Below are 23471 nucleotides of genomic sequence, written 5' to 3' on the forward strand. Positions count from 1 at the left end.
CCCGACTCTTTCCCAGTCGTGGGGCTAGTGGGCGGTATTTTCCCAAAAGGATGCTGTCCGAGGTAGCTGCGGCCCTAGGGCCAGGGAGTCAGGAAGGTGTTCTGAATCCGAGCGGGAAGACGGGGTCTGGATTCGGCCCCAAGTGTCAATAGTAGGGCTCGAGGGTTCTACTACATTCCATTAATACTGTTTTTGTTTTTGTTTTGAGACAGAGTTTCGCTGTGTCGCCCAGGCTGGAGTGCAATGGCGTGGTCTCGGCTCACTGCAACCTCTGCTTCCTGGGTTCAAGCGATTCTCCTGCCTCAGCCTCTCAAGTAGCTAGGATTACAGGCGCCCGCTACCACGCCCAGCAAATTTTTGGTTTTTTAGTAGAGACGGGTTTTCACCCATGTATGACCTCAGGTGATCCACCCGCCTCGGCCTCCCAAAGTGCTGGGATGACAGGCGTGAGCCACCTCACCCGGCCCATTAATACTGCTAATTCGAGCAGAATGTTCTTGGCCCCACCCCAACAGCCCCATTGTTCAACCTGGATTTTTTTCCTGAATGAAACATTTGCCATCCCTGTCTTTGAGATGGGGAGCTACAAAAGTAAGACCTGATGTCCTGCTGTGTAATAAAACAACAAACGTTTGACCCTCTCCCTGTTAGCACACTTAATCTTTTAATACTAAGGAGTAGGTACCGTTCTTGTCATCTTATTGACAGAAGCAAAGCAACATATCCCAAGCAGTACAGCTGGTGAGGTTACAGCCAGGATGCAAACATCTCTAATTCTCTATTGTATTCTACCTCCCTGCTCAAATAATCTGGTTAGTAAATACACTACAGGTTACCTTATTGGTTCAAATTCTTGGTAAAGCAAGCTTGTCTTCAGTGACAAAATGAAGTAACTAATTCAAGAATAGTGTCATAGAAGGTATTTTCCCACGTATCATTCAATTTATGCAAAAGTATCAACTGCCTCCCTTGTGCCACATGCTGTCCTAGGTTCTGGGGACACAGCAGTCAACAGCCTTTTTCTCACAGTGTTTACATTACAGGGAAGAAAACACATAAAGACAAATAAAATGTCAAGTATCGATAAGTGTTCGGGGTCCAGTGGCTCAGGCCTGTAACTTAACCCTTGAGGAAGCCGAGGCCGAAGGATTGCTTGAGCCCAGGAGTTTCAGACCAGCCTGGGCAACAGTGAATCTCTACAAAAAATTTTAGGCCGGGCGCGGTGGCTCAAGCCTGTAATCCCAGCACTTTGGGAGGCCGAGACGGGTGGATCACGAGGTCAGGAGATCGAGACCATCCTGGCTAACACGGTGAAACCCCGTCTCTACTAAAAAATACAAAAAACTAGCCGGGCGAGGTGGCAGGCGCCTGTAGTCCCAGCTACTCGGGAGGCTGAGGCAGGAGAATGGCGTGAACCCGGGAGGTGGAGCTTGCAGTGAGCTGAGATTCGGCCACTGCACTCCAGCCTGGGCGACAGAGCGAGACTCCGTCTCAAAAAAAAAAAAAAATTTTAAAATTAGCTAGGCATAGTGGCACTCGCCCGTAATCCCAGCTACTCAGGAGGCTGAAGTGGGAGGATCATTTGAGTCCAGGAGGTCAAGGCTGCAATGAGCTGGAACTCCAGCCTGGGCAACACAGTGGGACCTTGTCTCAAAAAACCAGTAGCAGTAAGTGCTATGAAGAAAATGCAAGGTAAAGGGGCAAAGAGCACTTGCTCCTACATTCCAGCTTTTCTCTATAGTTGCCATCTATAGTCCTCAGATTCCCAAATGAGGAACCATGTTTCTCCCTTTAGAGAAATAATAAAGTACTACTTGTTCTTGTTTCCCCAACACGTTTCAAAGGATAGCCATTTGGGCTGTTTAGGGAATATGTAAACAAAAAACAAGAAAGTGACTGAAGGCCGGGCGCAGTGGCTCACACCTCTAATCCCAGCACGTTGGGAGGCCGAGGCAGGTGGGTCACTTGAGGTCAGGAGTTTGAGACCAGCCTGACCAACAGGGTGAAACCCCATCTCTACTAAAAATACAAAAAATAGCCACGTGTGGTGGCACACACCCATAATTCCAGCTGCTTGGGAGGCTGAGACAGGAGAATCGCTTGAACCCGGGGGCAGAGGTTGCAGTGAGCCGAGATCGCGCCATTGTATTCCAGCCTGGGCAACAAGAGCAAAACTCCATCTCAAAAAAAAGTGGCTGAAAATGAGAAATGATGAGGCAAAAGGAGGCTGCTTCAACTCACCAATTTATTTGCCAATAGTTAGTTTATTGATACTTTTTTTATTGTTACAATGGGAAAGTAAGGTGTCAAGGATGTAGAAAGGAAGGGCATGCATATGAGGGAACACAGTATCATTTTAGATCTTGGAAAACAATGAGCATCTGATAAGTCTCTGGGGAAATAGGAAAGGAGGAAAATCCAATAAAGAGAAAGATCAGCATAAGAAAAACAAAGAGAGCCTATAAAATGCAGTTATCTACCTGGAATTGTAAGCGAGGGGCTAAATGTAGTCATCTCCTCTTTTTGGAGATCAGAAGGTCTCTGGGAAAAGAGAAGAACCAATTATTCAGAAAATAACTAGGGTCACAGAATGAACAAGTGGAATTAGAGAGCCACTGATGGAAGTGAGGAAACAGCAGTGTAGGTTTTGGCCGGTGAGCAGGTGGTGGTAATAGTATCATAGGGTTGCTAATTATTGAATCACTGCTACTACATGGGAGGAACTGTGCTAGACTTTACAGAATGATTCCAAATCATTGAAGCAACCCTCACAAGGTAGGCATTATTATCATCCCAGTTTCACAGAGGAGGACATCGAGGCTACCAAGTTAAGTAGCTTGTCCTGGTTCCACAGCCAGCAAGCAACAGGGTCAAGAGAGGGACCCACATCTGCGACACGCTGAAGTCAGGATGTTTTCCACATTCCTACTTCCCCATATTACAAATTTCACAGAGGGTTTAGGTGAGAATGACTTGGGAGTTTACAAAGTCCCAGTGAGGGTTAAAGAACAACAAGGAGATTCAGATGTGAGCAGGACATTTATAAGTGTCACAAGAAAATTATTGGATCCTGCCTCCCAGGATTTTTAGGGGATGGAAAGAAGACAGGGATTATGGTGGGAGGTGATTTTGATTGGAGGATTTCTTTGAGGGAGGGAACTGGCAGAAGGAGTCAGGCCCTAGGCAGAAATCCGGTAGTTGGGGTGGACTTGGGGCCTGACGTCGCAGACCATGCCAAGAAGCTGGGCCAGGACACGCTCTCGGTTTCTCTGCTGGGAGCTCTGCATGCCCTGCACCTGGCGCCTTGTAGCCTGCTCCACCTCAGCGGACAGGTTCCCCTGGGAACCCATGGCCTGGGGGGTAGGGAGAGGGGTGGAAGAGAGAAAGGGAAAAGCAGAAACAGAGAGACAAGGGTCCAGGCATATGAGGGGAAAGATCCTGAAACAAAGCCTAGAAGAAAGGCCCTCTCAGAAACCACCCCCATCCCACAGAAATATCCCAACACCAAAGAGATCAACCCTTTCCCCTTAGACCTAACATGCAACTTCATCCTAAAACAGACTGTAATATCCCCACCACCTCACCGTCCATGACCATAAAACTGTACCCTCCACCACAAATGTTAATCATACTCCACATAGATGTTTTTTTTTTTTTTTTTTTGAGACGGACTCTCGCTCTGTCGCCCAGGCTGGAGTGCAGTGGCCGGATCTCAGCTCACTGCAAGCTCCGCCTCCCGGGTTCACGCCATTCTCCGGCCTCAGCCTCCCGAGTAGCTGGGACTACAGGCGCCTGCCACCTCGCCCGGCTAGTTTTTTGTATTTCTTAATAGAGACGGGGTTTCACCGTGTTAGCCAGGATGGTCTCGATCTCCTGACCTCAAGATCCGCCCGTCTCGGCCTCCCAAAGTGCTGGGATTACAGGCTTGAGCCACCGCGCCCGGCCCACATAGATGTTATACTTTACACAGACTGTGACATTCCACCCATAAGCTCTATGTGGCCTTCAAAAATCCCAGACTCTCTTACATATCATCACAAAGTTTCACCAATGTTGTGGTCCCTGCCAGGGTCCCCTCAGCCTCAGCCCTCTGCCACCATATTTTCTTGTTGAGTCACCCTTACACACCTCACAAGATGTACCCACCAGCTTGCACTGGGGTCTCATACCAACTCTGCCTCAACTCACCGCCTGCTGCTTGCTCTGGAATTCCTGCTCTCGCTCTCTGCGGTATTGCTCCACCTCCATCTGTGCCTCCTCCTTTGCCTGCTTCAGTCGCCGGGCCTTCCCTGGAGGCAGAAGAAAGGACAGTGGGTGGGGTGGGCCCCCCCCCCACACACATGTAATAGCAGGGGTCAGTCCCTTCCAGAAAGTTATACAGCCTTCTCTCAGCCAACCAGGGGCCAGATTCTAATATCCATCCATTTCTTCCCTCCTAACCAGCCTCCAGACCCTAGCTGTCTTCCCACCAGCCTTGGGTTTTCCCAAAATGTTTGCGTCCCCCACCCCCAATTTTCTTTCCAGACTCCTAAGGGAGGAAAGAGGAGACTCACTCTTTCTGGCATCTGCCACCTTCTCAGCTGCCCGCTTCTCAGCTTGCAGAAGCTGCTGGATACCCTGGGACTGACTGGCCATTTCTGTTGTTATGGCCAATGCTGTTTTGAATGCTGTGAAGGTACCAGATGGCTCCCACCCCCCACCGCTCACTTCTCCTCCTCCAGCTACAGTCCTCCACTACCCCTGGGTCTTAGTGCTCCCCTTCTCACTCAGCCTACTGCACCGGGTGTTTCCCCCAATCTCATCCTCCTATTGATGACTGATCCTGCTCTCTAGCACTTCTTGCTCAGGCAGTACCCAAAGGGGCCGCCTGGGAGCAGCAGAGACCAGGCCCAAAGCTGTGGGTTTATAACAGATTAGTCATCCCAGTCGGAAAGGTCTAGGGATGAGGCAGGGGCGGAGACGGGGGAGTACTGGGGTGGGAGAAGGAGAATTTGATTGGTGGGAGAAGGAGAACTTGATTGGTGGTATCAGAGGAAGCATAAAGGGTTGTGAATGGGGTGAAAAGGTAAGGATGTCATCATGCAACCTGTGTTGGGAAAAGAGCATTCTGGGCTTAATTCTAAACTAACTCCCTTTCTCTCGCTCTCCACCACCCCGCCCCCTCCCCTGCCTCCCGTTGTTAACATCTCCATCTTTTTCTACATATTTCTCAAGTACAAATTTCTGCATCTCACTTGCCCTATCCTACGATAGTCTTCTTCTGTCTTTTGTGTGTATTTTTTCTCTTTTTTGATCTGTCCCTGTAATTGGCCCACTGTGGTTTTTGTTTTTGTTTTCCATGTTTAATGTGATTTTTATCCTATCTGTATCTCCCGTTTTCTCTCTCTTCTCATCTTTTCGTCCATCACTGAACCATCTCCTCTCTCTGCCAAGTTAGAGGAGGCGGGAAAAACCCTCCAAATAACTCTCTTTTCTCTCTCCCCTCTCCTCCTTTTCCTCGCCTCTAGTCCAGTCTTCTGGTTTCAGACGGACCCTTAACTTAAGTTCCCTAGTTTCCCCCGGGAGATGTGGCCAAGAACCACCCTGTCGGGGCGGAACGACATCCGGTAACGCCCCTCACAGTTCACTTCCGCCCTCCACCTGCGACTCTGCTTGCGCCATTTCCTCCAGCCTGGAGTGTCTCCGCCCTTCCCGCCTCCCGTCTCCGAGCTTCTTAAACACAGGCCTTGGGCCTACAGCTCTGGGGGTACTTGGGGGGGCGGGGGCAGGTCTGATGAGTAACCCCTCCCCCCAGGTTCCAGAGGAAGAAGCCTCGACATCTGTCTGCCGGGTACATGATATTCAATTTCTAGATCATTATTGGAGATTATCTGTGACTTTTTAAAACTCAGATTTCTGCTGATAAAAATTTTCCCCATCCGGCCCTGTTGGGTTTTTTAAAAGTTCTTTGTTAAAAATTAAAAATTTACCTGGGCTCCTGAGCCTTAAACCAATTATTTACCCTTTTCTCGAATTTTACATTAAAAAAATTAAATCTCTGATCCATCACTCCCCTCAAAAAAAATTTTTTTATTCAAATCTATCATCTGATAAAGGATAAGGGTTAGGATAGGCCTCATCTCTTGTTGAAGATATTAGAAAAAAACGGAACCAAAGGGAGAAACAACAGGGGATGTCAGAGATGGAGAGAGAAGGACCAGCCAAGACTGAAGTCCTGACTGCTGCCTTTTTTCCTTCCTCAGCCCAAGAGTTCCATGGCCTCCACTTCCCGCCGCCAACGCCGAGAACGTCGCTTCCGTCGTTACTTGTCTGCAGGACGGCTGGTCCGGGCCCAGGCCCTCCTCCAGCGACACCCAGGCCTCGATGTAGATGCTGGGCAGCCCCCACCACTGCACCGGGCCTGTGCCCGCCACGATGCCCCAGCCCTGTGCCTGCTGCTTCGGCTCGGGGCTGACCCTGCCCACCAGGACCGCCATGGGGACACGGCACTGCATGCTGCTGCCCGCCAAGGCCCAGATGGTGAGTCTGCTCAGTGGGGAACAAGGTCATAAGCAGCTGACCAGACCTGAAATGAAAGCCAACCAATAGTTGAGAATTAAGCTACTTATTTTGTCATCAGGACCTAGGGAAGGATTTAACCAAGTTGGCATATGGCTGTCATTTGTGCCTTTACATTCCTGAGCTACCATTGTCTGAAGAACCCAACATTCCCCAAACAGCAACTGGTCTTCAAATTTCACATCTGTTTAGATTAGTAGCTACTTTGTTTCTTTTTTTTTTTTTTTTTTTGTTGTTGAGACGGGGTCTTTCCCTGTCGCCCAGGCTGGAGTGCAGTGGCGCAGTCTCGGCTCACTGCAAGCTCCGCCTCCCGGGTTCACGCCATTCTCCTGCCTCAGCCTCCCGAGTAGCTGGGACTACAGGCGCCCGCCGCCACACCCGGCTAATTTTTTGTATTTTTAGTAGAGACGGGGTTTCACCGTGTTAGCCGGGATGGTCCCGATCTCCTGACCTTGTGATCCGCCCTCCTGGGCCTCCCAAAGTGCTGGGTTTACAAGCGGGAGCCACCATGCCCGGCCCCTACTTTGTTTCTTGACGGATTGTTTGCTTGTAGCCAAAAAGTAGCATAGAAGGTAGGTTCTGGAGTTAGACTGCCTGGATTCAAACCCCAGCTCCAAATCCCAGCTCCACACTTCATAGCTACCTATTCTTGGACAGGTTACTTGAGGCTTAGTTTGCCGATGTGTAAATATTAAAATAATAACAACCTTTGCTATGTGCCAGGCATTTCTCGTAAAGTAACACATTTAATCCTCACAACAATCTTAGGAGGTGAATACTGATATTATACCCCATTTCCCAGCTAAGGAAACAGGGCATAGATAAGTCATTTGCCAAAGTTACAGTTATTCACTGGTAGAGCAGAGATTATAACCCAGATGGACTAGATAGAGTGTCCATGCTTTTAACAGCTACATTGTCCTGTGTTAGACATTATAGCATTGTACCTTGATTGTGCCCATGTTCAAAGTACCCATGTTGTGCTATATATGTTTGGAGAAGCAATTGACATAGTACATAATTAGAGTACCTGGCACACACAATAAGCACTTGGTAGATGCTGGCGATTGTTGTTCCTGGTTTGTTTGTTTGTTTGTTTGTTTTTTATGGAGTTTCTGTCTTGCCCAGGCTAGAATGCAATGGTGCGATCCTGGCTCACTGCAGTCTCTTCCTCCCTGATTCAAGTGATTCTCATGCCTCAACTTCCCAAGTAGCTGGGATTACAGGCGTGTGCCACGTAATCCCAAAAATTACATCCGGCTAATTTTTATATTTTTAGTAGAGATGGGTTTTCGCCACATTGGACAGGCCGGTCTCGAACGCCTGACCTCAGGTGATCCACCAACCTCAGCCTCTCAAAGTGCTGGGATTACAGGCTTGAGCCACCACACCTAGCCTTGTTCCTGTTTTTGTTATCAGCAGGTCCATACTCCCTTACCCACAATTCTAAACTCAAAAACACTCTGAGAACCAAACATTTTTCATCAGGCTGCCACCAAAATTCATTTGGTGACAGAAAACTAATCTGAACTAAAGTAAGACTTATCTATGATTTATTTTTATCCTACTGATGTCAATATTCATACATTTCCCTGCAGAAACACTCATGTGTTTGGTTCTTGGGGCTACCCAGGCCCTCCTGGGCTACCTAATATACAGTGAGTATACTTTTAGGTCAGCCCTATCAAGTCCCAAAATCATTTAAATTCTGCAAAACTTTTGGCACTTGAAGGATTCACATGGGGAACCTGGTGATATTGTAATAGTGGTGGAGGCTGGGCGCAGTGGCTCACGCGTGTAATCCCAGCACTTTGGGAGGTCGAGGAAAGCAGATCACGAGGTCAGGAGTTCGAGACCAGCCTGGCCAACGTAGTGAAATGCCTGTCTGTACTAAAAATACAAAAATTAGCCAGGCATGGTGGTGCACATCTGTAGTCTCAGCTGCTTGGGAGGCTGAGGCAGGAGAATTACTTGAACCCGGGAGGCAGAGTTGTAGTGAGCCGAGATCACACGACTGCATTCCAGCCTGGGTGACAGTGAGACTCTGTCTCAAAAAAAAAAGGAAAAAAATAGTGGTGGAAGCAGCTCTTTATAGGTAGAGCCCTGCTTACTAGAATAAAAGATGAAACCTTCTTTCCCCATCTAGAGATTTCCTTCTGGAGTAAGACCATTAGAGGAAAACCTCTAGATCCGATGAACAACCCTAACATCCCCCAGCTCAAGTATAGACAGAAGGCCCCTCCCACAAAACCTCCCCCAAATGGTCAAAAACCCCCCTATTTAAAAATGTCCTTTAACATACCTGAGATAGGCTAGCATATTCAGATTTGTTTCTTCTTGTTGTTTTTACTTAAAACAGAGTAGATTTACCAAGTGTAGGCATCTAACTTGACAGCTCATATTGTAAGAGGCAGGACCCTGGAAGGCAAAAGAGCAGAGTACCCCGAGGCAGACCTGCATCCAGACCCCAGCTCTGCCATCGACAGGGACATGCAGCTTACCTCTGTGAGCCCAATTTGCCTCACAAAAATGGGAGTTTTGTTTTGTTTTGTTTTGAGACGGAGTTTCATTCTTGTTGCCCAGGCTAGAGTGCAATGGCGTAATTTCAGCCCACCACAACCTCTGCTTCCTGGGTTCAAGAGATTCTCCTGCCTCAGCCTCCCGAGTAGCTGGGATTACAGGCATGTGCCATCACGCCCAGCTAATTTTGTATTTTTAGTAGAGATAGTGTTTCTCTATGTTGGTCAGTCTGGTCTCAAACTCCCAACCTCAGGTGACCCGCCAGCCTCAGCCTCCCAAAGTGCTGGGATTACAGGCGTGAGCCACCACGCTCAGCCAAAATGCCCCTGATAGTATGGTAGGGATTTCCTTTATTGTTTGTTTGTTCGTTTTGAGGCAGGATCTCATTCTGTCTCCCAGGCTGGAGTGCAGTGGTGCAATCTTGGCTCACTGCAGCCTCTACCTCGTGGGCTCAAGCAGTCCTCCCACCTCAGCCTCCCTAGTAGCTGGAACTACAAGCACACACCACCATGCCCAGCTAATTTTTTGTATTTTTGGTAGAGACTGTTTTGCTATGTTATTCAGGCTGTTCTCCAACTCCTAAGTTCAAGCAGTCTGCCCACCTCAGCTTCCCAAAGTGCCGGGACTAGAGGCATGAGCCACCATGCCCAACTCTATTGTATTGAATTTTAAGAAGCTGGTAAGACTGATATCCCATTTACAGATGAGGAAAGCAGGGCCCAGAAGGTTCGGGAACTTGTCTGAAATCTCACATCTTTCAGGTCATTGTCTTCCAGAGGGGGACCCAAGCTCAGTGCCTTCACTCCCAAACCCTGGTGTCCTCTCTGGCCTTATTTACTCCTGGTCCCCTGCCAGCCCTGCCACCAGATGGCCTTCTAACTCCTTGGTTGAAAGACCCATCTCATTTGGCTTCCAGCTTCCTTTTTTTTTTGAGACAGAGTCTTGCTCTGTCACCCAGGCTGGAGTGCAGTGGCACGATCTCGGCTCACTACAGCCTGTGCTTCCTGGGTTCAAGCAATTCTCCTGCCTCAGCCTCCCAAGTAGCTGAGATTACAGGCACACACCACCATGCCCAGCTAATTTTTTTGTTTTTATTAATTTTTTTATTTTTATTTATTTATTTTTGAGACGGAGTCTCCCTCTGTCCCCCAGGCTGGAGTGTAGTGGCAGTATCTTGACTCACTGCAGGCTCCACCTCCCGGGTTCAAGTGATTCTCCTTCCTCAGCCTCCTGAGTAGCCAGGACTATAGGAGCCTGCCACCACGCCTGGCTAATTTTTGTATTTTTAATAGAGACGAGGTTTCAACATGTTGGCCAGACTGGTCTCGAACTCCTGACCTCAGGTGATCCATCTGCCTTGGCCTCCCAAAGTGCTGGAATTACAGGTGTGAGCCACCATGCCCGACCCAATTTTTGTATTTTTAGTAGAGAAGGGGTTTCTTTTTTTTTTCTCGAGACGAAGTCTCGCTCTGTTGCCCAGGCTGGAGTGCAGTGGCGGCGCGATATCAGCTCACTGCACGCTCCGCCTCCCAGGTTCACGCCATTCTCCTGCCTCAGCCTCCCAAGTAGCTGGGACTACAGGCGCCCGCCACCACGCCTGGCTAATTTTTTGTACTTTTAGTAGAGATAGGGTTTCACCGTGTTAGCCAGGATGGTCTCGATCTCCTGACCTCGTGATCCGCCTGCCTCAGCCTCCCAAAGTGCTGGGATTACAGGCGTGAGCTACCACGCCCGGCCAAGATGGGGTTTCAACATGTTGGCCAGGCTGGTCTCGAACTCCTGACCTCCAGCGATCTGCCCACCTCAGCTTACCAAAATGTTGGGATTATAGGCGTGAGCCACCATTCTCATCCCATAGAAGGTTTTTTGTTTTTGTTTTTGTTTTTTGTTTTGTTTTGTTTGAAAAAGAGTCTTGCTCTGTTGCCCAGACTGGAGTGCAGTGGCACAATCTCAGCTCACTGCAACCTCTTCCTCCCAGGTTCAAGAGATTCTCCTGCCTCAGCCTCCCAAGTAGCTGGGACCTGCCACCACACCCAGCTAATTTTTGTATTTTTAGTAGACATGGGGTTTCACCGTGTTAGCCAGGATGGTCTTGATCTCTTGACCTTGTGATCCACCCACCTCAGCCTCCTGAAGTGTTGGGATTACAGATGTGAGCGACCGCGCCTGGCCAAAATGTTTTTTATGTTTATTTTTCTTAGTATGAAACTCCAGCATATTAAAGAGCATTGGGAGCAGTTGATCTGGTAAATCGCTATAAAGGGGGCATTTCTTTTTTTGGCGGGGGGTGTGGGGGGATGGAGTCTCATTCTGTTGCCCAGACTGGAGTGCAGTAGTGTGATCTCGGCTCACTGCAACCTCCACCTCCTGGATTTAAGCCATTCTCCTGCCTCAGCCTCCCGAGTAGCTGGGATTACAGGTGCCTGCCACCACACCCGGCTAATTTTTTGTATTTTTAGTAGAAACAGGGTTTCACTATATTGGCCAGGCTAGTCTCGAACTCCTGACCTCATGATCCGCCCACCTCGGGCTCCCAAAGTGCTGGGATTACAGGCGTGAGCCACCGTGCCCGGCCTAAAGGGGGCATTTTTAATACTGGAGAAAGGTGAACTATTTTTTTTTTTTTCCCCAAGACAGAGTCTTGCTATGTCACCCAGGCTGGAGTGCAATGGCACAATCTCAGCTTGCTACAACCTCCACCTCCTGGGTTCAAGTGATTCTCCTGCCTCAGCCTCCCGAGTAGCTGGGATTACAGGCATCTGCCACCACGTGAGGCTAATTTTTGTATTTTTAGTAGAGACGGGGTTTCACCATCTTGGCCAGACTGGTCTTGAACTCCTGACCTCATGATCCACCCACCTCGGGCTCCCAAAGTGCTGGGATTACAGGCGTGAGCCACTGCGCCCGGCCGAGTTTTTTAATTTCTAAAAATAAAAATAAGTGTACGTTTAAAGTAGTAGAAGAAAATGCAGAGAATGTTTTATAATCTTAAAATAGAGCCTTCCTAAGAGTGAAATGAAATAAAAAGTCAGAAAATAATATATTGATGCAGATTTAACTACATGAAAATTTTAGGCTGGGTGCAGGTCACTTGAGCCAGATCTAGGCAGATCACTTGAGCCAGAAGTTCAAGACCAGCCTGGACAACACAGTGAGACCTGGTCTTTACAAAAAATACAAAATTAGCCAGGCGTGGTGGTACGTGGCTATAGTCCTGTAGTCCCAGTTACTCAGGAGGCTGAGGTGGGAGGATCGCTTGAGCCCAGGTGGGGCAGAGTTTGCAGTGAGCAAGATCATGCCACTGCACTGCAGCCTGGGCAACAGGGCGAGACCTTGTCTCAAAAATATAAAGTTTTTTTAAAGACAGATAGAAGAAAATGTTTGCAATATGTGTAACACATACAGTGTACAGAACCCTCATATCAATATGTGTAATTTCCAAAGAAAAAGTAGATAAAGAATATGAGCAATTCATTCACAAAAAAAATACAGATAGCCAAAAGACATGAAAAAGAAACGAACATCATTAATAAAATATTTTTTTAATCTATCCAACTAGCAAAATTAAAAGGGTTGATGATACTCAATTTTGGTAAAGGAAGACACAGGCACCCTTGTATCCTGGCACAAACTTATTGAGAGCAGTTTGGCAAAATTGCACATGTCTTTGACTCAGAAATTCCACTTATGAAAATCTACCCCCCCAGAAAGACTGTAACGAGTCAACAAAGATACTCATGAGGCTGAACATTTTTGGAAACAAAGTCTATCGATATTGGGGTAAGGAGATTTGTTTTGTACACACAGTGGAACACTATACAGTCATCAAAAAGTATGAGGTAGACTGTATATATTCCTGTGGAAAAAATATAAATGAGATGTTAAAGAAGCAAGTTGCCAAGCAATATTTGTAGTATAGTTACATATGTGTCATATGTATGCTTTTATGTACACCAAGACAGGACTGGAAGGGATCACAGTACGCTGTTAATAGTCATTGAATTTGTTCTTCCTTCTTTAAAAAGAAAATTTCAACTTAATTATATCCCTTTCACATTAAAATGTCAAATAAAAATGGGGGATAAGCCACCTACAGCCCCATCACCCATAGGCTAGAATTTTTACATATTTTTTGCCAGTCTATTTTTTTTCTTTTTTTTCTTTCTTTTTTTTTTTTTTGAGACGGAATCTCCCTCTGTTGCCCAGGTTGGAGTGCAATGGCACAATCTCAGCTCACTGCAACCTCTGCCTTCCAGGTTCAAGTGATTCTCCTGACTCAGCCTCCCAAGTAGCTGGGATTACAGGCACATACTACCACGCCTGGTTAATTTTTGTATTTTTAGTAGAGACGGGGTTTCACCATGTTGGCCAGGCTGGTCTGGAATTCCTGACCTCAGGTGATCCACCCGCCTCGGCCTCCAAAGTGCTGGCATTACAGGCCATGAGCCACCACACCCAGCCTTTTTTTTTTCCCAACCATAGGATTTGGCCTCTTGTTTTAGACAGTTAGGATCTGATCCTCTCTGCTTCTTTTTTTTTTTTTTTAATTTAATTTAATTAATTTATTTATTTATTTTATTTTTTATTTTGTTTTTGTTTTTTTTTTTTTTTGAGACAGAGTCTCACCCTGTCGCCCAGGCTGGAGTGCAGTGGCACAATCTCAGCTCACTGCAACCTCTGCCTCCCAGGTTCAAGCAATTCTCTGCCTCAGCCTCCCGAGTAGCTGGGATTACAGGCATTGGCCACCACGCGTGGCTAATATATATATATATATATATATATCTGTGTGTGTGTGTGTGTGTGTGTATATATATATATTTTTTTTTTTTTAAGTAAAGATGGGGTTTCACCATCTTGGCCAGGCTGATCTTGAACTCCTGACCTTGTGATCCACCTCCCTCAGCCTCCCAGAGTGCTGGGATTACAGGTGTGAGCCACCATGCCCAGCCAGATCTGATCCTCTCTACGGTTTTGTAGCCAGCTGTTTTCAAACACATGCCTCAGTTGTAGTGGCTGTTTAATATTATGTTTTTATAGTTGGAGGTCCTACTCCTTGAAACCTATGAATGTAAACCTCCCATGCAAGCCTGAGCACCCACTACACTCACACCTGCAGTGAGCTCAGGTGGGGAACATGCGACAGAACCAGGTACTCCCTGGGTGGGATAAGTGGAGAGGGTCTGTGACAGGTCACAGCAGCACTAGGGAGAAGTGCCCCCACTCTCCCCTCACCCTGATGTGATTTGGGTAGGGATGGTGGGCCTTGACCAGCCACAGCTGGGCCGTTCTGTCTTCTTGCCTTCCTGGCCTTGCCTTCCCCTATTCCAGCTTTCTGCCAGGTAAACAGTACTTTCCAGCACTACTGAATAAAGATTTAAGGACTGCTAGTCCATTTCCTCTTACCCCGGGGAAAGAAAGTAGGTCCACAGGAAGGATGGCTGCCTCCCTCCCCTTCTTCTATCCCCCAGGTGAAAGAGTTGGTTGGCGGCCACAGTAGGTGGGCCTGGCCAGGGTGCCTGGGTTGGCAGTGAAGGAAGTAGCATGGCACTCAGCTAACCTTGGGCCAGATGCAACAAGGTTGGGACTGAAGAAAAGGGGAGTTCAGGAACGTCGGTTCCTCTCCTGTTTTCTCTCAGCCCGTGGGTGAGACCCTCTGTCACACTCCACTCCTTTTCCCCGCCCTAGGTCAGCAGTCATTTGGAAAGAACTTGCTCTGCTGCGGCCACATTCTGTGGCTCATACTTGTTGCCGGTTCACCTCCCCACCCCTCTCCCATCATCCCCTGGTAAGGCTGACTGAGAGAAATTCCCCTGAAAACATTTATTTTACTCAGTTTATTGATAAGTGATAATAAAAGATAAGTATTACATATTTGTGTATTATTAATGGCCCAGAGTAGGGCGTTCAGATATTTTCCCAGTCTCATATATATGGTTTCAGATGAGAAAATAAGGGATTTATATAGTGACAGTATTTTTAAGTGAAAAGTGGAATGCATAGTCAAAGAATTTTGGCACTGCCTTGGTGGCTGGAGGCAGGTCAGAAAATGTCAGTTGGCATGGTAGAACTTCTGGGACACTGAAATAGTTTGTGGAGACACAAGTGAGAATTTTTTTTTTTTTTTTTGAGACAGAGTCTCGCTCTGTCCCCCAGGCTGGAGTGCAGTGGTGTGATCTCAGCTCACTGCAAGCTCCACCTCCCAGATTCACGCCATTCTCCTGCCTCAGCCTCCCGAGTAGCTGGGACTACAGGTGCCCACCACCACACCTGGCTAATTTTTTGTATTTTTTAGTAGAGATGGGATTCACTGTGTTAGCCAGGATAGTCTTGATATCCTGACCTCGAAATCTGCCCACCTCAGCCTCCCAAAGTACTGGGATTACTGGCGTGAGCCACCACGCCCAGCCAAGAATATTTTAAACTACTACACTTATCATGCATGTGGTAAACGATCAGTCTGTATTTATCAGTGATGGTTATTTCCTAATACCCAGGAGGCATACATGTGGGCCACCCTTCCATTGCTTTAAGACCAAGGGAGTGAGTGACCAGCAGGATTCAAGATGGCAGCTCTGCCGAGGAGTGGGAGTCCCAGCTAACTTCTGCTCCCTGCTCTCCCACCAACAGCCTACACCGATTTCTTCCTCCCGCTGCTAAGCCGCTGTCCCTCTGCCATGGGAATAAAGAATAAGGATGGGGAAACCCCTGGCCAAATTTTGGGCTGGGGACCCCCCTGGGATTCTGCTGAAGAGGAGGAAAAAGATGATGCCTCCAAGGAGCGGGAATGGAGGCAGAAGCTCCAGGGTGAGCTGGAGGACGAGTGGCAGGAAGTCATGGGGAGGTTTGAAGGTGAGAAGTCCACTGCTATCCACAGCTGCCCTTCCCCGCTGGCCGCTTTCCATCTGCATGAATGCATCACACTAGGCTCCTCTGCCTCCTTCTCTGTGTTTCCCTGCCTCTTGGGGTCCATCACCTTCTCACAGCCTCTCTCCAACTACCCCCATCCCACCCTCCCAAACAGGTGATGCCTCCCATGAGACCCAGGAACCTGAGTCCTTCTCAGCCTGGTCAGATCGCCTGGCCCGGGAACATGCCCAGAAGTGCCAGCAGCAGCAGCGAGAAGCAGAGGGATCCTGTCGACCCCCACGGGCTGAGGGCTCCAGTCAGAGCTGGCGACAGCAGGAGGAGGAGCAGCGGCTCTTCAGAGAGCGAGCCCGGGTCAAGGAGGAAGAACTGCGTGAGAGCCGAGCCAGGAGGGCGCAGGAGGCTCTAGGGGACCGAGAACCCAAGCCAGCCAGGGCTGGGCCCAGGGCAGAGCACCCCAGAGGAGCGGGGAGGGGCAGCCTCTGGCGATTTGGTGATGTGCCCTGGCCCTGCCCTGGGGGAGGGGACCCAGAGGCCATGGCTGCAGCCCTGGTGGCCAGGGGCCCCCCTTTGGAGGAACAGGGGGCTCTGAGGAGGTACTTGAGGGTCCAGCAGGTCCGCTGGCACCCTGACCGCTTCCTGCAGCGATTCCGAAGCCAGATTGAGACCTGGGAGCTGGGCCGTGTGATGGGAGCGGTGACAGCCCTTTCTCAGGCCCTGAATCGCCATGCAGAGGCCCTCAAGTGACCCTAGGGAAGAAGCAAGAAACTTCGGGGCTGCAGCCTCAGGATGAGGCAGAAGGAAGGGTAAGGGAAAGGATGGGGACCACAAGGAAGAGCCAGGTGCTGCTCAGCAGAGGATATGGGTGGGAGCGAAACTTGTAACAAGTGGGGGTGGGGAGTGCGGGCCGCCACCACTGCTCTTTGACTCTGCCGTTTCCTAATAAGACCTGGTTCCACATCTCACTCCCAGTGTCTCCTCTGTCTTTTTCCATTGCTGTGGTTTTCATCACCCATGACATCTCCTTTCCCACCCCGCCTGCTGAAACCCACAGCTCCCACACACCTGCAACACACACACACGCTAACGCGGGCTCTCAGCTGGAGGCAAGAAGCCTCTGCATGCCCCCACAGTTCAGCCCTAAGAAGGCCCAGTTTGCCATGCAGTCTCACTGCGCTCCCTACACCGGAGTCTTGTCCACCCTGCAGTCTGTGGCTGGAGAAATAGATGCGAACAGAGGCAAAAAGGGGAACAAAACCAGTTTCCCTCCCCTCCCTGGCTCCCCAAGCTGAACCACATCCTCCTCCCCACTTAACACCCCCTTCCCCCAACACAGGGCTTTCCCTTTGCTGAGTCACTGAATGAGCGAGTTGGGGGCAGCCGGGGCTGGGGGGCCATGAGGAGGCTGGGGGAGGATGGGGAATACAAGCAGAATGGCTGGAGGAAGAGCCCTGTGGGGGAGTGGAATTTCAGTTGCTAAAATTAGAAGCAGAGGAAGGAGGTGGAAAGAGCAAAATTATGTAACCTGGGTTGTCTGTTCTTGGGCAACTGGAGCTCCACACCCAAGGCCAGCCATGCCGCTGGCTCCATCCGTCTCTGCCCTCTAGCTTGTCAGTTGTATCTCTCTTCCTCCAGGGCCCCAATCTTCATCTCTGCCGTTCAGCTTCTGCCCCATCCTAAACCTGAGTTCATCTCTGGGCAGCCCAGGCATGGCCTTCCCTATAAACATTTCCTTTTCCAAGAATCAGTAGTCGAAGTCCTGAGGGGTAGAGGGAGAGTCTGGGATTCCCACGGAGGAGAGACGGGGGCTCCCTGGAAACTAAGATAGGAAATGACAGACCAGACCCCACTACCATCGCCCAGGACACAACTGGGAACTCGGCAAAAAGAAAGGACAGGGCTGCAAGGAGAGTACAGGCATGTGCTGGTGAGTGCACTGTCTGCATAGTTACACCAGAGCATCTTATCCATCAGAAACTTATTTTTCAGGTTTATGAGCCCAGGTCTCTACAGGAGAATCCCAGGAGTGGAAGTGGAAGTCAGTAGAGGACAGGGAGGGCAAACCTCTGGGAACATGGGAACATGGGTGAGCACGAGATCCTTGAAGAAGACAGACAGCCTGAAGTTCGGAAGAGACCCAAGGCCTCTGAAGGACCAGGCAGATGTTCAGGGTGCAGGAGGGGGAAGGGCTGGTGAGAAAGATCCTGTGAGAGGAAGCTGCTGTGATTCAGAGAAGAGACTTCAAGCTGTGTGTGACCCTGGCGTCCGGTTCCTCTCACAGGCTGGAGCTTTTCGGAAGTGGCATGCAAAGAGCCCAGGTTTGGCCTTGGGGGGAGTTGGGGTTATGGTCCCTAAGCTGGGGGTTGAGAGGTAAATTGCAGAAAACTGGTGACCAAATTTGCTCCTCCACCCAGGAGATTTCTTACTGGTTTTTAAGCACATCATTTCCCCTTCTGCATAAGTTACATAAAACCAAAGCAAAATAAGCCCTGAAACCTGGGCCCACCGGATCACAGTCTTTTCAACGACCCTACCTGGTGTCTGGCCCCCAGCCTTGGTGGGGGTTCCCCTGAGATAAGGGCTGTTCACTTTCTCTGACCACATGGTTTCCGCTTCTGTGTCTCTTGTTTCCTAGGCTGATAAAAATACTGAGCCCTAGAGGCCCTGGCTTCCTCTGACCCCTTGGGGCAGGCAGCAGGCATCCTGTCCAGCATGGTGGGGGCAGGGGCGGGGGGGCCCGGGATTCCCAAGGGGTGACTCAGTGCCTGCCATGAAACAGTGGGTAGGTGGAAGTGTATCTCTGCTCTCTCGAGCTGGCACCAGGAGTTGAGTCTCAGTGGAGGATGCACTGGGATTCAATTGGAGGAATAGGCCTAGAAAAGAATAATGGGATTGGAGAGGGTCAGTTTGAGGACTCAGGTTGGGACAGGTTTGGGTTAAGTTAGGAAAAGGAACTGGGAGGGTCTCTGTTCCGTGTAGGTCAGCTGAGCATTATGTAGCCCAAAGATCAATTTAAACCCTGCTTCAAGCTTACAATCTAGTGGGGAGGCAGACCCATACCTAATTAACTGATTCAAGGCATGGTGAGTAAAGTTTAAGATGTTTACAGAAAGGGGGAGATGAAGTCCATCTGAAAGCCTCCAGGGAGCCTCTCAGGAGACAGCATTGAACTTGCTCTAATGAACGGGTTCGCTAGGTGGAGGTGGATGGAAAGTTTCCATAGGCAAATAACATGTCTTGAGCAGAGCCTGACAAGTCAGAAAATGCAGTATGTTCCGGGAAAGGAGCATCCTGAGGTAAAAGAAGCACAGGTGTGAGGGAACGTGTGATGAAGAAAGGACCACAGAAAGTCAAGGTCAGAGATTGGACTTCATCCTGCGGGCAGTGGTCCAGGTGATGAGAAAGAGGGAGAACAGGAGAGTGCTGCAGGAGTACAGACAAGTAAGAAAACGGTCATCATCTTGTGAATGAATACCTACTGTGTGTTAAACAGCCCTTTTCCTAACACCACAAATCCTCTCAATGTCTGTCCAAAAGGTGGGTGGTGGTGGTCAGGCACCTCGCTCCTGTAATCCCAGCACTTTGGGAGGCAAAGGTGGGAGCACTTTGGGAGGATCACTTAAGGCGAGGAGTTCAAGACCAGCCTGGCCAACATGGTGAAACCCTGTCTCTACTAAAAATATAAAAATTAGCTGGGCCTGGTGGTGGGTGCCTGTAATCCCAGCTACTCAGGTGGCTGAGGCACAAGAATCTCTTGAACCCGGGAAGCGAGGTTGCAGTGAACTGAGATCACACCTCTGTTCTCCAGTTGGGGTGACAGAGCAAGATTCTATCCAAAAAAAAAAAAAAAAATTTTAAGCACCTGTTAGGAGCAAGGCACTGCTTGACAATAGGTATAAATAATAAAGTCACTTCCTTCATAGAACTTGCAGTCTAATGAGACAATATACAAATAACTATACATTATAGTTATAATGTATAGGTATGCCTGCTTAGGGTAATAAAGTGCTCAAAGAAGATTTGAGGTACCAGCATGACTCTCAGGTGGAGATTTCCAGAAAGCAGGTCTGGAGCCCAAGAGAAGTTGGATCTGGAGGAATAGATTTGGGCATCATTCCCTTCCCAGTAGAGGCTGAGCCTTTGAGTGGACAGGATCTTCAAGGGAAGGGGCAGAGTGACCAGAAGAGCCCTGAGCATGATCGAAGGAAGAGAACCAATAAAGGAGAGGTTGGGAGCAGTCAGAAAAGTAGGGCGTGGGGGCAGGGGATGCCAAGCAGAGACAGGGCAGCCATGTCTGAGGCTTCAAAGAGGTCTAGTAAATGAGGGTTGAAAAGATTGTTGGGTTCGGGAACTAGACGATTACAAATTTTGAGAAAACCGTTTCCATTTAATAGAGGAGCAGAAATCACTTTACATAGGTTGAGGAATGAGTGGGAGGTGAGGAAAAGGAGGTGGTGGGCACGAAGTCAGAATGGTGAACACAGAATAACTGAGAATCATCTCTTAGTTCTACCCACAGATGAGGGAAATTTTACCAGTTCCTGAAAAAGTGGTTCGTTAAGGGGCTAGTCTTTTGAGACATCACACGAAAAGGGAAGGTGAGATGATGGACTGGACATTTGAGGGAGAAAGATTTCAAGGAAGGATCTTTTTTGTTGTTTATTTTCAAGAAATAAAATTGAATGTAAAATGAAGATGCTTAAAGAGACAAAGACAGGCCAGGTGCAGTGACTCACACCTGTAATCCCAGCACTGTGGGAGGCCAAGGTGGGTGGATCACTTGAGGCCAGGGGTTCAAGACTAGCCTGGCCAACATGGCAAAACCCCGTCTCTACAAAAGATACAAAAATTAGCCAGACATGGTGGTACATGCCTGCGGTCCCAGCTATTCGCTGAGGTGGGAGAATCACTTGAACCCAGGAGGCAGAGGTTGCAGTGAGCTGAGATCACACCACTGCACTCCAGCCTGCGTGACAGAGTGAGACTCAGTCTCAAAAAAAAAAAAAAAATTCCAGGTGTGGTGGCTCACACTTGTAATCCCAGCACTTTGGGAGGCCAAGGTGGGCGGACCATAGATATCAGGAGTTCAAGACCAACCTAGCCAACATGGTGAAATGCTGTCTCTACTAAAAATACAAAAATTAGCTGCGCGTGGTGGCACACGCCTGTAACTCCAGCTACTCAGGAGGCTGAGGCAGGAGAATCACTTGAACTCAGGAGGTAGAGGTTGCAGTGAGCCAAGATCATGCCACTGCACTCCAGCTTGGGCAACAGAGCAAGACTATCCCAAAAACAAACAAACAAGAGAGAGAGTGAAAACCTAAGTAAAAAGTGGGGAGATAATGTAGTAAAGATAGAGGAAGTGGAATAGAGTACAGATAAAAGGATCAGTCTTGGAAACAAGAAAAAGTACTGTGAGTCAATATGTAAGGAAAGATTAAATATAAATAAAATGAAGGGAAAAGAGGGAAGTGAGATCCACACTGGATGGCCTGAAGCTCAATGAAATGTTAATAGATGAGAGTGAAGGGCATCAGAGGCACGGAGATTTAGAACATCACGCACAGGAGTATAATGGGGAGTCAACAAAGAATGAGTAAAAGTTGTGTCCAGAAACACTGATGATTCTCAGATTAGCTGGCCAGGATTAGTTATAGGCCTCATGGTGACTCAGCTGTCTACTGCAGTGCTTGGCAGCCTAAGACAAAGCCCCAAGAATGAGACCACTTAGTTTACCCAAGTCAATTTTTGAGACGGAGTTTCACTCTTGTTGCCCAGGCTGGAGTGCAATGGCTCAACCTTGGTGCACTGCAACCTCCACCTCCCAGGTTCAAGCGATTCTCCTCCCTCAGCCTCCTGAGTAGCTGGGATTACAGTTGCCCACCACCACACCCAGCTAATTTTTGTATTTTTAGTAGAGATGGGGTTTCACCACATTGGCCAGGCTGGTCTCGAACTCCTGACCTCAGGTGATCCACCTGCCTTGGCCTCCCAAAGTGCTGGGATTACAGGCATGAGCTTCGGTGCCTAGTGGTAAGAGATTCTAAAATGCAGACAAAGTGGAGTTGAAATTGTTGACCATGCAGTATATGTTGATTTTCAACAAGCAAAACCAGGAAAGCAGAAGCAGCCGGAAGTCTTGGTAAGAATAAAGAACTGATACAAGGGGAGGCAGAGACTGGGAGATGTGAAAAGTGAGTGGTTGTGACGAGAAGGGTAATTCAGAGATCAAGATCTTGAAGGCATAATTCTTCCAAGTGATGCTGGGGTTTAAGGTACAACCTTACTCCTGGGTGGCTAAAATGGAGGAGGGAAGAGACTGTAAAACCAGTAGATTTGACAAACTTGGAGAATTGAGAGGCCAGATTGTAAGACTCATCTGATCTGTGTGGCTTCTTTTTTTATTTTTATTTTTTTTCCTCTGAGACGGAGTCTCGCTCTGTCACCCAGTGCAGTGTTGCGATCTTGGCTTACTGCAAGCTCCACCTCCCGGGTGTATGCCATTCTCTCACCTCAGCCTCCCAAGTAGCTGGGACTACAGGCGCCTGCCACCACGCCCAGCTAATTTTGTTTTTGTATTTTTAGTAAAGACAGGGTTTCACCTTGTTAGTCAGGATGGTCTCGATCTCCTGACCTCGTGATCTGCTTGCCTCAGCCTCCCAAAGTGCTGGAATTACAAGTGTGAGCCACTGTGCCCAGCCGATCTTTGTGACTTTTGAAGTCACTAAAGATGATGGTAGGAGGCCGGGTGTGGTGGGTCATGCCTGTAATCCCAGCACTTTGGGAGGCCAAGGGAGGCGGATCGCTTGAGCTCAGGAGTTAAAGACCAGCCTAGGCAACATAGCAAAACCCTGTCTCTACAAAAAAAAAAAAAAAAAAAAAAAAAAAGGCCAGGCTGGGCATGGTGGCGTGCGCCTGTAGTCCTAGCTACTCAGGAGGCTGACATGGGAGGATCACTTGAGCCCAGGAGGTCGAGGCTGCAGTGAGCCAAGAGCATGCCACTGAACTCCAGCCTGGGTGACAGAGCAACACCTTGTCTCAAAAAGCAAACAAACAAGGATGGTGGTAGGGATAAGATGTGGAGAAAGACTAAGCTAGTTATACAAGTTGTTAAGAGCATAACCAAGATTTTGATGGATAAGATTGTGCTGTGAAGACAGGAAGAGCATGGCCAATGCAAAAGGCACATGCTTTGGGAGAGGAGGAGGAGGTTGCCAATGGTCCGGGGGAGAGAAAATAATAACCCCTCTCTTCTACCTTCATTCCTCTAGTGATGGAGGTCGAAGAAAGAGCAACCTTCACCACAGAGAGGACTAGCATCATTAGGGGAAAGCCAGGTTTCAAAATGCCCAGAGGAAAACGCTTTCAAACATAGAAGACAAGATTTGAAACTGTGAGGAGTTCCACCATATATTGTGAAGTGGATTGGTAGAAGGGTCCTTGTGGAGTCGGGAATTGAATCCAGGGAGGTGAAATCCCAGTGGGAATTCAGAAGACTAAGTCTGGAGAGTTTAGCTTCTGGGAGCAGG

At 48.7% G+C, this 23471-nt stretch overlaps 2 protein-coding genes across 8 annotated transcripts; one reads left to right on the top strand and one right to left on the bottom strand.

The window, feature by feature from the left end:
- Window positions 1–2244: 2244 nt before the first annotated feature.
- On the bottom strand, window positions 2245–4917 carry ATP6V1G2 (ATPase H+ transporting V1 subunit G2). 3 transcript variants are annotated; one of them, XM_025384218.1, is made up of 3 exons: window positions 4708–4917; window positions 4189–4289; window positions 2245–3353 (listed from the first exon to the last, which is right to left on the bottom strand). In XM_025384218.1, exons 2-3 carry the CDS (start codon window positions 4246–4248, stop codon window positions 3180–3182), a joined length of 234 nt encoding a protein of 77 aa, XP_025240003.1. In that variant the 5' UTR covers window positions 4249–4289; window positions 4708–4917; the 3' UTR covers window positions 2245–3179. The 3 variants fall into 3 exon arrangements, with proteins under 3 accessions (XP_025240003.1, XP_025240002.1, XP_025240001.1); XM_025384217.1 differs by having other exon boundaries at window positions 2245–3311; window positions 4267–4289; window positions 4554–4917; XM_025384216.1 differs by having other exon boundaries at window positions 4554–4917.
- NFKBIL1 (NFKB inhibitor like 1) lies at window positions 4827–16907 on the top strand. Of its 5 annotated transcripts, XM_025384213.1 has the most exons (5): window positions 5669–5830; window positions 6243–6519; window positions 14764–14863; window positions 15706–15927; window positions 16100–16907. In XM_025384213.1, exons 2-5 carry the CDS (start codon window positions 6370–6372, stop codon window positions 16687–16689), a joined length of 1062 nt encoding a protein of 353 aa, XP_025239998.1. In that variant the 5' UTR covers window positions 5669–5830; window positions 6243–6369; the 3' UTR covers window positions 16690–16907. The 5 variants fall into 5 exon arrangements, with proteins under 5 accessions (XP_025239994.1, XP_025239995.1, XP_025239996.1 ...); XM_025384209.1 differs by lacking the exons at window positions 5669–5830; window positions 14764–14863 and adding an exon at window positions 4827–5065; XM_025384210.1 differs by lacking the exons at window positions 5669–5830; window positions 14764–14863 and adding an exon at window positions 4827–5065 and having other exon boundaries at window positions 15706–15882.
- The last annotated feature ends 6564 nt before the right edge of the window (window positions 16908–23471 follow it).

Source organism: Theropithecus gelada, chromosome 4 (genome assembly GCF_003255815.1).
Source record: "Theropithecus gelada isolate Dixy chromosome 4, Tgel_1.0, whole genome shotgun sequence".
In the NCBI taxonomy this organism is placed as follows: Eukaryota; Metazoa; Chordata; class Mammalia; order Primates; family Cercopithecidae; genus Theropithecus; species Theropithecus gelada.